The 16,842-nt window shown below is 48.2% G+C and overlaps 1 protein-coding gene across 3 annotated transcripts in view; it reads right to left on the reverse strand.

Annotated features, from left to right (window-relative positions):
- Nucleotides 1-16,842, reverse strand: part of sorbs2 (sorbin and SH3 domain containing 2) — a 230,215-nt gene that overhangs the window by 10,063 nt on the left and 203,310 nt on the right. Inside the window, exons 23-26 of one of the 3 annotated variants that reach the window (XM_033018571.1) lie at nt 15,033-15,143; nt 10,881-10,927; nt 9,483-9,589; nt 357-510 (exon numbers count right to left, since the gene is read on the reverse strand). In XM_033018571.1, coding sequence (XP_032874462.1) covers nt 425-510; nt 9,483-9,589; nt 10,881-10,927; nt 15,033-15,143 — 351 coding nt within the window. In that variant the 3' untranslated portion in view covers nt 357-424. Of the gene's footprint in view, nt 1-356; nt 511-9,482; nt 9,590-10,880; nt 10,928-15,032; nt 15,144-16,842 lie in introns of those variants that run through there. The other 2 variants (XM_033018570.1, XM_033018572.1) reach the window with 2 other exon arrangements.

Below are 16,842 nucleotides of genomic sequence, written 5' to 3' on the forward strand. Positions count from 1 at the left end.
AACAAACGCGACAAAAAAAAAAAAGATCGCTCACGGTACAGGTTCATGCATCGTTGGGGGAGGTTACAACACACTCAGCATTCTGCACATGTTAAACTCATCATCCATTATGTTTTACTTTCGTGGGGAACTGCATGGAAGGAGAGGCGGCAAGGTCCACTTACCGGGCGCATGTGACTCCGAGGAAGATGATGTTTTGGTTTGAGGTGCAATCAAAGTTTTTTTTGTTTTGTTTTTTGGGTTTTTTTTGCAGTCCGTTCGTCCTTTCCATTCACGTCCAATTCCATTCACGTTCCATTCATCGTCCAATTCCAGCCTCTCTGCCTTCTCTCCCCCGCAGGTCAATCGTGCCCGTTGATGCTTTTTTTCCCAATCCTTGCGTGCAGTCGGACCAAACGCTCGGAGATTCAGGCCTACTCGTTGCTTAATGGCGCAATGACTCTCCGGACGCACGTCCCATCCTCCTCCTCCTCCTCCTCCTGGAGTTGGTGTCCATGTCGATGGACGTTCCTAGGAAAGTCTCTTGAGATGTGGCAAAATGTTTGACAACAGTAAGACCTCAACCTTGGACAACTGTGGCTCTCGACATCTCCTTTTGAGCTCCGTTTGCCTGTGTTCGTTCGTGACGTTTAAATTTTTTTTGGCGAGAGGGTAGAGGTTGTGAAGCGTTTGAGGGCAGCGGCTCTGGAGGCGAGGGACTAGTGTTGATTTATTTAAGTGCTTTCCCCTCTCAGTGTCAACTCAAGGCAAGGATAGCTCAGTCAGGGCGGCAACCGTGTAGGGCTGCTGCCTCACCGCGCCGGGGGATCCTGACCTCGGGCTGCTGTCTGTACGGAGTTTGCACCTTCTCCCTGTGACCGCGTGAGCTTTCTCCGGGTGCTCCGGGTTCCACCCACACTCCAAAGACGTGCGGGTTTGTGGATTAATTGGCTTTCCGTAAATTCCCCCTGGTGTGCAAGGATTGGATGCGAAAGTGGGATAACGTAGACCTAGTGGGAACGGGTGATTAATGGCCAGCGTGGACTCAGTGGGCTGATGGGACTTTCCATGCTGTATCTCTAAATCTGAAGCTAAAATCTAAATCTAATACTTAATGGATTTGTTACCGATTGGATAATTTCTCAAAGCATTTCAATATTCACTACTCAGTTTATCACCCCCTTCCAACTGCAAGTGTAGTCAGTAATCAAGTTATACTTTCCTGGTTGGTAATAGTGTTATTACACTTTACTGTGTGTTATAATCCAAATGTGATATTTTATACAAATGGATCCTTCATCGATCAAGCAAACATATTTTTGGCAGCTTCAATCTAAATCACAGTGCACACAGGTCTCCAGGATAAAGTAATGCAGAGCTGAAACTATAAGGGATGATCACCTTGTTGGGGGTGTACTACAGACCCCCAAATAGTCAACGGGAATTAGAAGAACAAATGTGATTGTAGAATTCTCAGCCTCCAGTGGCATGGAGGACAATTCTCTGGATGCTTTCAAGAGAGAGTTAAGGGCCTGTTAGAGTTCGAGAGTTCATTGACTGACATATCAGGGTCGCCGAAAGATTTTGAACATTTCAAAATCCAGCGGCGACAAAAAAAATGTTGCGACGCTTGAGGAAACACCGCGCGCCGATACGTCATCAAGCCGCGACTTTTTCGGTGACCTGATGCGTCAGTCAATGATGCCGGCAGTCGCCGAAAATAATTGCCAAGTGGGACAGGCCCTTTAGATAGAGCTCTTAAAGATAACGGAGTCAAGGGATAAGGGGAAAAGGCAGGAACGGGATACTGATTGTGGATGATCAACCATGATCACAATGAATGGCGGTGCTGGCTCGAAGGGCCAAATGGCCTACTCCTGCACCTATTGTCTATTGTCTATTGCAGACAGCTGCAGGACAAATAAGGTTGTTGTTGTAGGGGATTTTAACTTTCCCAATATTGACTGGGAAAATCATAGCGTGAAGGGTTCAGATGGGGTACAATTTCTTAAAGGTGTTCAGGAGAGTTTTCTCAAGCAGTGTGTGGAGGCCCCCACACATGAGAGGGCAACGCTGGGTCTAGTATTGGGAAATTGGGAAGGGCAAGTTAATAAAGTGTGTGTGGAGGAGCCTTTTGGGAACCAGTGACCACAGTTCGATTAGGTTTAAGATAGTTATGGATCGGGACGGAGAGGGTCCACGTGTTAAAATGCTCAACTGGGGTAAGGCCAACTTTGAGGGTATGAGAGAAGGTCTCGCTCAAGTTGACTGGAGCAGGTTATTTGAGGGGAAAGGAACATCGGCCAAGTGGGATGTTTTTTAAAATGTACTGAAGAAAGCTTAGGATGTGTACATCCCCGTTAAGAGTAAAGGGAAAAGCAGGCAAACGTAAGGAAGCTTGGCTGATGAGGGAAATTGATCAAGAATAAGAAGGATGCATGGGACAGGGAAAGGCAGCTGGAATCAAGTGTATCCCCGGAGGAGTTTCGGGAAGTAAGGAGCAAAGTAAAAAAAGGACAAATTCAGAAGGGCAAAAAGGGGCCAGGAGATAGCTCTGGACTATCTCAAGAGATTTTATAAATACATAAGGGGAAAAAGGGTAACTAGAGATTGGGACCTCTCAGGAATCAAAGCGGTCACCTCTGTGTGGAGCCACAGGAGATGGGCAAGGTCCTCAATGAGTATTTCTCCTCTGTATTTACCGAGGAGAAAGACAGTAGGACGGAGGAAATTGGGGCAATCAATGGAAGTGCCTTGAGAGCAGTCAGTGTTACCGTTGAGGAAGTACTGAAGGTACTGTCGCGTTTGAAGGTAAACAAACCTCCTGGGCCTGATCAGATATATCAGAGGACATAGTGGAAACCAGAGAGGAAATTGTGGGAGCCCTGGTTGAAATTTATGAGTCGTCCGTAAATACAGGAGAGGTGCTGGAAGATTGGAGGGTGGCAAATGTTGTACCTCTTTTCAAGAAGGGCTGCAGGGAAAATGCTGGGAACTTAACAGTGAGCTTAACATCTGTAGTTGGAAAGTTACTAGAGATTATTCTGAGGGATAGGTTATACAGGCATTTAGATGGACAAGGGCTGATTAGGGCTGGTCAGCATGGTTTTGTACGTGGAAGGTCGTGACTCACAAATCTGATTGAGTTTATTGAAGTTTATTAAAGGGCAGAGCTGTGGATGTTGTATACATGGACTTCAGTAACGCATTTGACAAGGTTATGCATGGTAGGCTGCTCTGGAAGATTAGATTGCATAGGATCCAAGGAGAGATGACTGAATGGATAGAACATTGAAGGTGGAGTTTCAGGTAGATAGGGTGGTCAAAAAGACTTTTGACACTTTGGCATTCATCAGTCAGAGTATTGAATATAAAAGTTGGGAGGTCATATTGCAGTTCTATCTCCAGAGATTATGCCTGCCCGCTGAGTTACTCCAGCATTTGATGTCACTGTACATCGGCGAGACCCAAGCGCAGGCCCGGCGATCATTTCGCTGAACACCTCCGCTCAGTCCGCCTTAACCTACCTGATCTCACAGTTGCTCAGCACTTCAACTCCCCTTCCCATTCCCAAATCTGACATTTCTGTCCTGCGTCTCCTCCATTGTCAGAGTGAGGCCCAGCGCAAATTGGAGGAACAGCACCTCATATTTTTCTTGGGTAGCTTACACCCCAGCGGTATGAAAATGGACTTCTCCAACTTCAAATAGCCCTTGCTTTCCCACCAGTTTTACTGTCTCCGACTACATTCTATCTTTGTCCCGCCCACTCCCCTGACATCAGTCTGAAGAAGGGTCTTGACCCGAAACGTCACCCATTCCTTCCCTCCAGAGATGCTGCCTGTTCCGCTGAGTTACTCCAGCATTTAGTGTCTACCTTGCAGTTATATAAGATGTTGATGAGGCTGCATTTAGAGTATTGTGTTCATTTCTGGGCACCATGTTACAGGAAAAATGTTGGCAAGTTGGAAAGGGTACAGAGAAGATTTACTTTGGATGTTGCCAGGACTAGAGGGTCTGAGCTGTAGGGAGAGGTTAAGCAGGCTGGGACTCTATTCCGGGAGGAGGAGCTATCTTGGTGAACGGCTGCTAGCCAGCAGCCGTCCGTCTTAAATTCGTTTTTTTTAATAGTTTTTAGTGAGTCCTGTTTTTTTGTTTGTAGGGGATATGGTCTTTTAATGTGGGGGGGTAGGTGTTACTTTATTTATAGGTCCCTACCTGGTCGGTGTGGCAGCCTTTTTTCCGGGCTGCCCGTCGACCCGTCCTCGTGGCCTACCAGCGGGCTTGGAGCGCCGTTTCTTGGCGGGAACCACCCAGCACCTCGGCCTGGGTGGCGGCACAGCATTGGAGCGCTGGAGCGGAGCGGAGCGGAGCAGAGCGGGCGATGCCTTGCCTGGGTCGCCGCGCTGGAGCTCTGGCGAGCTGGACCGCCGTGAGCAACATCTCCGGGCTGCGGGTTTGCGGAGCGGAGAGGCGGCGTGCGGAGAGACTGCGTGCGTAGAGGCGGCAAGGCGGCAGTGCGGAGAGCGGGCGCCGACTTTTTCATCTGGAGCCTGGAAGCGCCAAACCGGCGCGGCCTTGTCGGCTTCGGCAGCCGCCGGCTCCAATCAGGAAGCGGCCGTTCCAAGTGGCCCAGCCGCCGAAAGGACTCTCCCGACGCCGGGGCAAGACCACCCGGTGAGAACGGCCAGGGACATCGGGCCTCCGTACAGGCAATTGCGGTGGCCTCAATAGGCCTGACTTTGGGGTGATCATGGGGTGGGGACTGGACATTGTGCCTTCCTCCACAGTGCTATCCACTGTGGGGGGATGATTTTTTTGTCTAATTGTAGTCCTGTAGGTCTGTGTCCAAGATGGCTGCCGTGAAGAGAGAGTGGACGCTGGCGCACTTTGGCTGCCGCTGCTCTCTTTTCACACTGTTTTTGATTTTCTGTTTTTGGATTGAATTCTGTTTTTAATTTGTGTCACTGTGATGTCTTTAATTACTTGTTTTATTCCGATTATATGTTTTTATTCCGATTACTATGTAAGGTGTCCTTGAGATGTATGAAAGGCGCCCATTAAATAAAATTTATTATTATTATTATTATTCCTTGGCGTGCAGGAGGATGAGGAGTGATCTTATAGAGGTGTATAAAATCATGAGAGGAATAGATCGGGTAGATGCCCAGAGTAGGTGAATTGAGGACCAGAGGACATAGGTTTAAGGGTAAAGATTCAATAGGAATCTGATGGGTAACCTTTTCCACACAAAGGGTGGTGGGTGTATGGAGTGAGCTGGTGGAGGAGGTAGTTGAGGCAGGGACTATCCCAACGTTTAAGAAACAGATAGGTACATGGATAGGGCAGGTTTGGAGGGATATGGGCCAAAACGCGGGCAGATGGAACTAGTGTAGCTGGGACATGTTGGCCGGTTTGGGCAAGTTGGGCTGAAGGGCCTGTTTGACTCTATGACACTATAGCTGACATGAATCAAAACATTTAGAAAATAGATATCAAGAATACTGATGCAATGCTCTGGCCAAATGGCTCAATAGAAAACTTCTGATGAGATACATAGTCCTAGTCCTTGGGTGGCACGGTGGTGCAGCGGTAGAGTTGCTGCCTCACAGCGGCAAACACCCAGGTTCGATCCTGACTACGGGTGCTGTCTGTACGTAGTTTGTATGTTCTCCCTATGACCTGGGTGCGTTTTCTCCGGGAGCTCCGGTTTCTTCCCACGCTCCAAAAATCTACAGGTTTGTAAGTTCATTGGCTTGGTAAAATTGGTGCAAATTGTCGCCAGTGCGCTTAGGACAGATAGTGTGTTCGTGTGCGGGGATCACTGGTCGGCGCAGACTCGTTAGGCTGAATGGCCTGTTTCCGCGCTGTATCTAAACTAAATGCAATCTAAACCAAACTAAACGAAACATCAAATCTCTTGACTGGTCATCAAGAATTAATTCATTACACGCGGCTGGTAATAATAATGTTCCAATCTCTACAGGACTTTGCCGATTCTCAACGACTCAGGGATCATCTATGGAAAGAGAACGGTGACAACGTTTCAGATCAAAGTCCCTTCGTGAGAACTGGAAAGAAGGAAAGCACGGTACTTTTAAGTTGCGGGGAAAGTGGAGAAAAGATGGATTGGACAATGGGAATATCTCAGACAGGACAAGTTTTGTTTTACTCTGGCCTCGTCCAATCTGAGATATTCCCTTTGTCTTATCTGTCCTTCCTCCAGCTTCACTGCAACTTAAAATTAACTTTTGTTTCCACTCTCCTAGATGAAGAATCTTTGAGCCTTAGTTTTGTTCACTAAACTAGGGGACTTGGGGATTAAGTGCACTAAACCAGGCAACTATAGACAATAGACAATAGGTACAGCAGTAGGCCATTCGGCCCTTCGATCCAGCCCCGCCATTCAATGGCTGATCATCCACAATCAGTGCCCCGTTCCTGCCTTCTCCCCATATCCCCTTACTCCGCTATCTTCAAGAGCCCTATCTAGCTCTCTCTTGAAAGTATCCAGAGAACCGGCCTCCACTGCCCTCAGAGGCAGAGAATTCCACAGACTCACAACTCTCTCTGTGATAAAGACGTAACCATCCTATTGCCAACTAGAGAGCAGTCCTGAACTACCATCTACCTCATTGGCCCCGTAGCAGAAGCGTCCACTTTGTGGGGCTGGAAACTGGAAGTATCCTGAGCTAATCCAGAACCAGGTGCCACAGTTTAGGGATAAGGGGTAAGCCATTTAGAACGGAGACGAGGAAACACTTTTTCTCACAGACTCCCCATCCCATTCCCACGCTGACCTTTCTGTCCTGGGCCCTCCTCCATTGTCAGAGTGAGGCCCAGTGCAAATTGGAGGAACAGCACCTCATATTTCGCTTGGGCAGTGGTATGAACATTGACTCTAACTTCAGGTAACAGCGGCATGGTGGCGCAGAGGTAGAGTTGCTGCCTCACAGCGAATGCAGCGCCAGAGACGTCTCTAACTTCACGCAACCCTTGCATCCCCTCTCTCTCCGTCCATCCCCCACTCTAGTCATTGTACTCGTTTGAATGTCGTCCTTGTGAGTCTCATTGTCTGTGACACGTTTTCACCTGGCCTGCAGCTAATGGCCTGTTTCCTTTCTCATTGTTACTTTTTTGCATATCTTTCATTCATTTGTTCTATATCCCTCTTTATCACCGTCTATCTCTCTCGCTCCCAGGCTGAAGAAGGGCCTAAACCCGAAACGTCACCAGAGATGCTGTCTGACTCCGGCCTCTTGTGTCTGTCTTCAGTTTAAATCAACATCTGCAGTTCCTTCCTGCACTCTTCATGTCTGTCAGGGGCTGTACATGTTCAATGAGGGTGCATTATTGGAGGCCACAAGAGAGTTTCAGGCCTTCCACTGTTAATAATTTGTATGGAAGATCCTTCAGGATTATGGACAAGTACACCGTAATTTGGAGACACAGATGCTGTTTTACAAGAAAAGACACAAAATGTTGGAATAACTCAACGGGTCAGGCAGCATAGGTGATGTTTAGGGTTTGGGACCCTTAGAGTCTTACAGCGTGGAGACAGGCCCTTCAGCCCAACATGCCCACACCAACCAACATGTCCCGTCTACACTTGTCCCACCTGCCTGCGTTTGGCCCATATCCCTCTAAACCTGTCCCAAAGAAGGCAAACTCACTGCTAGCATTTATTTCAAGAGGGCTTGTATACAAAAACAGGGATGTAATGCTGAGGCTCTATGAGGCGCTGGTCAGGCCGCATTTGGAATATTGTGAGCAATTTTGGGCACCATATCTGAGGAAGGATGTGCTGGCTCTGGAGAGGGTCCAGAGGAGGTTTACAAGAATGATCTCAGGAATGAGTAGGTTAACCTATGATGAGCATTTGACGGCACTGGGCCTGTACTCACTGGAGTTTAGAAGAATGATGGGGGACCTCATTGAAACATACAGAATAGTGAAAGGCTTGGATAGAGTGGATGTGGAGAGGATGTTTCCACTAGTGGGAGAGTCTAGGACCAGAGGTCACAGCCTCAGAATTAAAGGACGTTCTTTTAGGAAGGAGATGAGGAAACATTTCTTTAGTCAGAGGGTGGTGAATCTGTGGCATTCTTTGCCACAGAAGGCAGTGGAGGCCGTCAGTGGATATTTTTAAGGCAGAAATAGATTGATTCGTGATTAGTGCGGGTGTCGGAGGTTATGGGGAGAAGGCAGGAGAATGGGGTTAGGAGGGAGAGATAGATCAGCCATGATTGAATGACGGAGTAAACTTGATGGGCCAAATGGCCTAATTCTACTCCTATCACTTATGACCTTATGGCCATCGATGTACCTGTCTAATTGTTTCTTAAACGTTGCGTTGAGAGGGGAAAGATGTAATAGGAACCTGAGGGGCAATCTTTTACACGGATGATGGGCACATGGAACGAGCTGCCAGAGGTAGTTGAGGCAGGTAGTATAACAGCATTTAAATTACATGGACAGGAAAGGTGTAGGCCCATATGGGCCAAGCAGGGTCAAATGGGACCAGCTTCAATGGAACATCTTGGTTGGCATGGACAAGTCGAGCCTGTATTTCGTGCTGTGTGATTCTACGACATTGCTGAAATGTGAACTATTATAGTGATAAGGTTTAGAGGGATACGGGCTAAACACGGGCATGTGGGACTAGTGTATATGGGGCATCTTGGTCGGCGTGGGTAATTTGGGCAAAAGGGCCTGTTTCCATGCTGTGACTATATGGTATGGATTTCTGAATGATATATTCGCGCTATTCTGTGGGCTCCTCTGTACGTGAAATGGGTTGATTTATGAGGAGCATTGAAAGGCTTTGGGCCTGTACTCACTGGAGTTTAGAAGGATGATGGGGCATCTCATTGAAGCCTATCGAATAATGAAAGGTCAAAATTGAGTGAATGTTTCCACTCGTGGGAGAGTCTAGGACCAGAGGGCGCAGCCTGAGAATAAAAGGACGTACCATTGGAATGGAGATGAGGAAGAATATCTTTTGCCAGAGTGTGGAGAATCTGTGGAATTCATTGCCACAGACAATTGTGGAGGTCGCGTCAATGGATTGATAGATTCTTGTGTAGGAGCGAACTACAGATGTTGGTTTAAACGGAAGATTGACACAAAAAGCTGGTAACTCAACGGGTCAGACAGACAGCATCTCTGGAGAAAAGTTATAGGTGACATTTCAGGTCGAGAGGGTACGGGTGACGTTTCAAGTCTGAAGAAGGGTCTCGAGCTGAAACGTCACCCATTCCTTCTCTCCAGAGATGCTGCCTGTCCTGCTGAGTGACTCCAGCATTTTGTGTCTATCTATTGTCAGATTCTTGATTAGTGCGGGTGTCAGGGGTTATGGCGAGCAGGCAGGAGAATGGGGTTGAGAGGGAGAGATAGGTCAGCCATGATTGAATGGTGGGGTAGACGTGATGGGCCGAATGGCCTAATTCTGCTCTCTATGACTCACAGTCTTATATTGTGAAAGAGACAATAAGTTGCACGTACCAACAAACCATCCATCGTCACACTTTTCCATCACGTCAACAATGTCTCCTTCTTTAAGTTCCAGTTCATCTTCGTTCCGAGGGTTGTAGCTGTACATTGCTTGGTAGCTGTGAAGAAAAAGGTTACGTTTAGTTAGCTCATATTTGTCACAGTGTCTGATTAGTGCAGGTGCCAGGGGTTATGGGGAGAAGGCAGGAGAATGGGGTTAGGAGGGAGAGATAGATCAGCCGCGATTGAATGGCAGTGTAGACTTGATGGGCCGAACAGCCTAATTCTACTCCTATTCCATAAAATAGTTCACGTCAACATTAAAACCGCCCTTTCTGTCCCGGGCCATCCTCCATTGTCAGAGTGAGGCCACAGCGCAAATTGGAGGAACAGCACCTCATATTTTGCTTGGGCAGCTTACACCCCAGCGGTATGAACATTGACTCTAACTTCAGGTAACAGCGGCACGGTGGCGCAGCGGTAGAGTTGCTGCCTTACAGCGAATGCGGCGCCGGAGACCAGGGTTCGATCCCGACGACGGGTGCTGTCTGTACGGAGTTTGTACGTTCTCCCCGGGACCTGCGTGGGTTTTCCCCGAGATCTTCAGTTTCCTCCCACACACCAAAGAGGTACGGGGTTTTGTAGGTTAATTTGCTTGGTAAATGTAAAAATTGTACAAAAAATGTAAAAAAGTGTGTGTAGGAGCGTGTTAGTGTGGGGGGGATCGCTGGTTGGCACGGACCTGTTTCCGCGCTGGATCTCTAAACTAAAAAAATCATCCCCTCTCTCTCTGTCCCTCCCACACCCAAATCGTTGTACTAGTTTCAAAGTCGTCTTGTTGAGTCTCATTGTAACTCGTTTTCACCCAGCCCATGGCTAACAATGGCCTATTTCCATTATCATCGTTACTTTTATGCATATCTTTCATTCATTTGTTCTACACCTCTCTATATCACCGACTATATCTCTCGTTTCCCTCTCCCCTGACTCTCTGTCTGAAGAAGGGTCTCGACCAGAAACGTCACCCATTCCTTCTCTCCCGAGTTGCTGCCTGTCCCGCTGAGTTACTCCAGCATTTTGTGTCTATCTTCGGTGTAAACACAGCAGTAGAGTTCCTGCCTCACTGCGCCAGAGACCCGGGTTTGATCCTGACTATGGGTGCTGTCTGTACGAAGTTTGGCCGTTCTCCCTGTTTGCCGCATGGGTTTATTCCAGGTGCTCCGGTTTCCTCCCACACTCCAAAGACGTACAGGTTTGTAGGTTCATTGGTTTCTGTAAATTGTAAATTGTCCCCAGTGTGTGCAGGATGTTGTTAGTGTGCGGGGATCGCTGGTCGGCGCGGACTCGGTGGGCCGAAGGGCCTGTTTCCGCGCTGTATCTCTGAACTAAACTGAACTATCAGATACTCACGGTTCTCCAATGTGTGCCTCGGGGTGAGCAAGGGATGGTTGTTGAGGCTGTTGGACAAAGAAAAAGATTCAATTAACTTCTTGTCATGTGTCCCACTCTTGAGCGGAAACAAAAGCCACACTACTCACGAAAGCCAAGCATGACGGAGATTACAGCTCCATAAGGCGGGCAAGAAGCCCAGATCATCAGAACACATCACCTCATGCGTCACACATGCTCAACATCACGGCCAACGCAGAACTGCCGAGCCAACCCGCAGGCCCAGATCATTTGGCACACGCACTCAAATGGAAATTTACATGTGTTGGGCCTAGGTCGAAGCCTGGAGGTCGGGCTGGAGTGGACGGGCCGCACTGCAAAGGGGGACCCGGCGTGGGGGAGGGGGGAGAAAAGGGGGAGGGGGGAAGGAACGAAGAAAGGATGAGTACTCTTTGTAACTTTGTCACGCCTTTGTGGCGACTCTTTTGTGTATTTTGTGTGCATAAACAAAGAATTCCGCTGCACCCAGGTACGTGAGCATAAAGTACCATGCCCATCATTTAAGTTGATAGAATTCAAACTCTGTACAGAATGTACAAACTCCGTACTGACAGTACTCGGGTCTCTGGCGTTGTAATGGGCCTGGAAATGATCAGCCATGATCATATTGAATGGCGGTGCAGGCTCGAAGGGCCGAATGGCCTACTCCTGCACCTAATTTCTATGTTTCTATGTTTCTATGTCCCACTTAGGCGATTCATTAGGCGACTGCCAGCGACCAGGACAATGGAATTCACCGGTCAGCACCGGCGACAACCTACGTCACCTGGCGACAACCTATGACACCTACGACAACCTACGACAGCCCAATTTTTCGACATGCTGAAAATTTTTCGGCAGTCGCCTGTAGTCGCCTGAAAAAATCGCCTTAGTGGGACAGGCCCCTAAGGCAGCAATTCTACCCTAGCGCCACCGTGCCGCCGTTATCGTAGTATCGTTAATCTTACTGATTTAACCTAAAGCAGTGCTGGAGGACACTGACAGCATTGTCAGGCCTGGCCGACCTCTGTAACACTGAGCCTGTGCCGTCGCCAGGACAACCGGCCTTTAAGGCCAAGATAAGACTCTACACTTGAAACTTGGAAGCCACAATCTGGCGCCAGAAACATGGCGACTCTTTGTTTACTGCCTCGGCAAAGTCTACTATTCATACACTACAATCGTGGCATTTTGTACCTAATTATGATTATGCTTATGCGTAGTATGATTTTACTGAATTTAGCTGTGTCTGGGTACATGTGACAATAGATTACCGTTGAACTATGACATAAACACATTATGTTTTATGGAATCATACAGCTTCATATCAGAGGTACAGGAGTGTGAAAACGCACACCTCCAGATTCAGGGACAGTTTCTTCCCAGCTGTCATCAGGCAACTGAACCATCCTACCACAACCAGAGAGCAGCGCTGAGCTTCTGTCAACCTCATTGGAGCCCCTTGGACTATCTTTAATCGGATCTTTTCTGGACTTTATCCTGCACTATACGTCATTCCCTTTATCATGTATCTGTACACCGTGGACGGCCCGATTGTAATCATGTGTAGTCTTTCCGCTGACTGGATAGCGCTCAACAAAAAAGCTTTTCATTGTACCTCGGTACATGTGACAATAAACACTAAACTGACTAGAGCCCCATGTCTCATAAGTTCATAAGTTGTAGGAGAGGAATTGGGACAATTGGCCCATCGAGTCTACTGCACCATTCAACCATGGCTGATCTATCTTTTCCTCTCAATCCCATTATAGACAATAGGTGTAGGCGTAGGCCATTCGGTCCTTTGAGCCATTCAATGTGATCATGGCTGATCATCCATTCTCCTGGCTTCTCACCATAACCCCTGGCCCCCGAAGAATCTATCAATCCCCACCTTAAAAATGACCATTCACTCGGCCTCCACAGCCATCTGTGGCAATGAATTCTGAATTTCACACATTCACCACCCTCTGACTAAAGAAACTCCTCCTCATCTCCTTCCAAAAGGAACGCCCTTTAATTCTGAGGCTATGGTCCTTGGTCCGAGGCTCTCCCACGAGTGGAAGCATCCTCTCCACATCCACTCTATCCAAGCCTTTCACTATCCGCTTGTCACTGTTCCCTGACTTAGTTCATGTTCTCAGTTCCAGCACAGCATTTCTGCATTTTTCTCAATGTCACCATATCACATTTTAAGAACACGGTGATCAGAACTTATCCCCGGTATTGATCTGTTTAACATAACTTTCCTGCGTCACGGGAGTACTGTTAGAAATTTCCCTTTTTTCACACTGTAATCATACATAGTCTTTCAGCTGACTGGAGATCACACAACAAAAAAAGCTTTTCACTGTACCTCGATATATGTGACAATAAACTAAACTAAAACAACAAAAAAAATTAACACAAGTTGGCCAGTTTATTTCTTGTGGAGGAAGTAACTTGATTACTATCGATTAGTACGGGTGTCAGGAGTTATGGGACGAAGGCAGGAGAATGGGGTTGAGAGGGGGAGATAGATCAGCCATGATTGAATGGTGGAGTGGACTTGATGGGCCAAATGGCCTAATTCTGCTCCTGGAACTTATGAACTTATGAATTTATGAATTGCAGATTCTGGTTTAAACCGACGATAAACACAAAAAAGTAACTCAGCAGGTCAGGCGGCATCTCTGGAAAAAAGGAACAGGTGACGTTTCGGGTTGAGGCCCTTCTTGACACAGAAAGTTGGCGTAATGTAGTGGGTCATGGGTATCGGCCCGAAATGTCACCTATTCCTTTTCTCCAGAGATGCTGCCTGACACGCTGAGTTACTCCAGCTAGTTCTGCCTGTCTCCAGTTTATTTCTTCCCAGGTAGCAATATGACTTGTGAAAAGAGAAGCAATAGGCCATGCGAGGAGTCTAGTCACTTGGCAAGGAGTGGCATTGATGGCACATAGCTTTTCCATTCAAATGGACTCCATTGCTGAATGCTGAGGAGGCCAAATTGAATGGATACATTTAAGGCAGAGATAGATAGATTCTTGATTAGTACGAGTGTCAGGGGACCTGGGGAGAAGGCAGGAGAATGGGGTTAGGAGGGAGGGAGAGATAGATCATCATCATCGTTGAAAACATCAATGGGCACGGTGCCTTACAATGCCGTGTACGACAGTGATCGCAATTTCTACTGAAGTGTTGGCTCGCTAGAAGCTCATCCGCCCTTTGACAGGTCTTGTTTTTGGTCCTGCTGGGGGTCCACAGCCCCCTCCTCACCCAGCAAACCAGGTGGGGGAGATCGTTTAGTCGCCGACTATCTGACCATGGAGCAGGTAGCATGGGATTACATAGAACCCGTGGCGGGGGGAACTCACCCCGACCTGATCTAGAGGTAGATCAGCCATGATTGAATGGCGGAGTAGAATTGATGGGCCGAATGGCCTAACTCTGCTCCTATCACTTATGAACATTGCCAGAGTTGGGGGAAAGGGTAGAGTGCTCTAGTGCCCTTGCTCGGCCACAGTCAGGTAGACAAATGGATCTGAGCCACAAGATACAACTCTACCATCCAACACAAAGCCAAAAGCATTTAAACGCACAGCGTCTCTTGCCCGGAGTGGGGGAATCGAGAACCAGAGGATGTCGGTTTAAAGTGAGGAGGGGTGAAGATTTAATAGGAACTGGAGGGGTGACTTTTTAATTACACAAAGTGTTGTAGGTGTGTGGACTGAGCTGCCAGAGGAGGTAGTTGAGGCAGGGACTATTGCAATGTTTCAGAAATATTTAGACAGGTACATGGATAGGACAGGTTTAGAGGTTTTCACTAGTCCCACCTGCTTGATGTTGACCCACATCCCTCGAAACCTGCCCTATTTTAGGTTTGCAGGTGATTGTAAATTGTCCCTAGTGCGTGGGATGGTGCAAGTGTATGGAATGGCCGCCGGTCGGCACAGTCTTGGTGGGCCGAAGGGCCTGTTCCTGCGCTGCATCTCGAAAGTCAAAAGTACAGTCTAATACAAACACATGCTGGAAAGCCGAAGAATGCTTGGGAAATTTGATAGGAGGCGGGATTGTTAATATGATCACACAAACATCATCCAAGCAAACAGTAAGCAAGCAAGCCGCTCGCAGTGGGCATTCGTCGACTCCCCTACCCTACGAGATGGCGCAAAGCTACTCCTGAGCGACGGGTCACAGCTTCGCTTGGACATCAGGGGGCTACGAGGAGGTTTACCAACGAGAGCTCCCTCAGGCCTCTGTGCAGTCTGCAAGAGCCACAAGTGTGTCGTCAGACTAGCCAAAGCCACGTTTAACAATAGCGCAGACCGTTAGGGCGGCACGGTGGCGCAGCGGTAGAGTCACTGCCTCACGGCGCCAGAGACCCGGGCTCCATCCTGACTATGGGTGCTGTCTGTATGGAGTTTGTACGTTCACCCTGTGACCTGCGTGGGTTTTCTCCTGGTGCTCCGGTTTCCTTCCCACAACGTGCAGGTTTTTAGGTTAACTGTTTAGTTTACTGTAGTTTAGTTTCGAGATACAGCGCGGAAACAGGCCCTTCGGCCCACCAAGGCCTCGCTGACCAGCGATCTCCGCACACTAACACTATCCTACACACACTAGGGATACAGCTGCTCCTCGACCTACGATGGGGTTACGTTCCGATAAACCCATCGTAAATCGAAAATATCGCAAGTCGAAAACGCATGTAATGCAATGCGATGACATGACCAGAAGCAAGGTGCGGCCCGTGGCTGTTGAGCAGCCTTTGCATCATCGTAAAGTCGAAATATCGTAAGTCGAAGCATCGTAATTCGGGGAGCATCTGTAATTACAATTCTTACCGAAGGTAATTAACCTACGATGAACCTATGACTTTGCAGTGTGGCATGGCTGGTGCAATAGTACATTGTCCCTACTGTGTAGGATAGTGTTAGCGCGTGGGGGTCGTGGGTTGGTGTGGACTCGATGGGCCGAAGAGCCTGTTTCCGCACTGTATCTCTAAACTGAACTAAACTAAAGTAAACCGTTGAAGGGGGATGTGGGAGGAAACCGGAAGCACCCGGAGGAAACCCTGGCGGTCACAGGGAGAACTTGCAAACTCCACACAGAGTTTTGGGCACCATATCTGAGGAAGGATGTGCTGGCATTGGTAGACAATAGTGCTGGAGAAACTCAGCGGGTGAGGCAGCATCTATGGAGCGAAGGAAATGGACAACGTTTTGGGCCGAAACCCTTCTTCAGACTGATGTAGGGTGGGGTGGGTGGACGGGGAGAGGGCATTGAAGAGGGTCCAGAGGAGGTTTACAAGAATGATCCCAGGAATGATTGGGTTAACATATTGTGAGCGTTTGATGACACTGGGCCTGTACTCGCTGGAGTTCTCAAGGATGAGGCGGGACTTCATTGAAACTTACAGAATAGTGAAAAAGAGTGGATAGAGGGGATGTGGACAGGATGTTTCCACTGGTGGGAGAGTCTAGGACCAGAGGTCAGAGCCTCAGAATAAAATGAAGAACCTTTAGGAAAGAGATGAGGAGGAATTTCTGGAGTTCCTGAGGGTGGTGAATCTGTGGATTTCATTGCCACAGACGGCTGTGGAGGCCAAGTCAATGGACATTTTCAAGACGGAGATAGATAGATTCTTGATTAGTACGGGTGTCAGGGGTTATGGGGAGAAGGCAGGAGAATGGGGTTGAGAGGGAGAAGTAGATCAGCTATGATTGATTGGCGGAGTAGACTTGATGGGCCAAATGGCCTCATTCTGCTCCTATCACTTATGAACTTATGAACCCAGACAGCACCTGAGGGTCGCTGGCGCTGTGAGGCAGAGTTGTAAAGCTGGAAAGGGTGCAGAGAAGATTTACGAGCATGTTGCCAGGACTCGAGGGCCTGAGCTACAGGGAGAGGTTGCGTAGGCTGGGACTATTCCTTGGAGCGCAGGAGGATGAGGAGTGATCTTATAGA

The sequence above is a fragment of the Amblyraja radiata genome, chromosome 3 (genome assembly GCF_010909765.2).
Source record: "Amblyraja radiata isolate CabotCenter1 chromosome 3, sAmbRad1.1.pri, whole genome shotgun sequence".
Classification (NCBI taxonomy): domain Eukaryota; kingdom Metazoa; phylum Chordata; class Chondrichthyes; order Rajiformes; family Rajidae; genus Amblyraja; species Amblyraja radiata.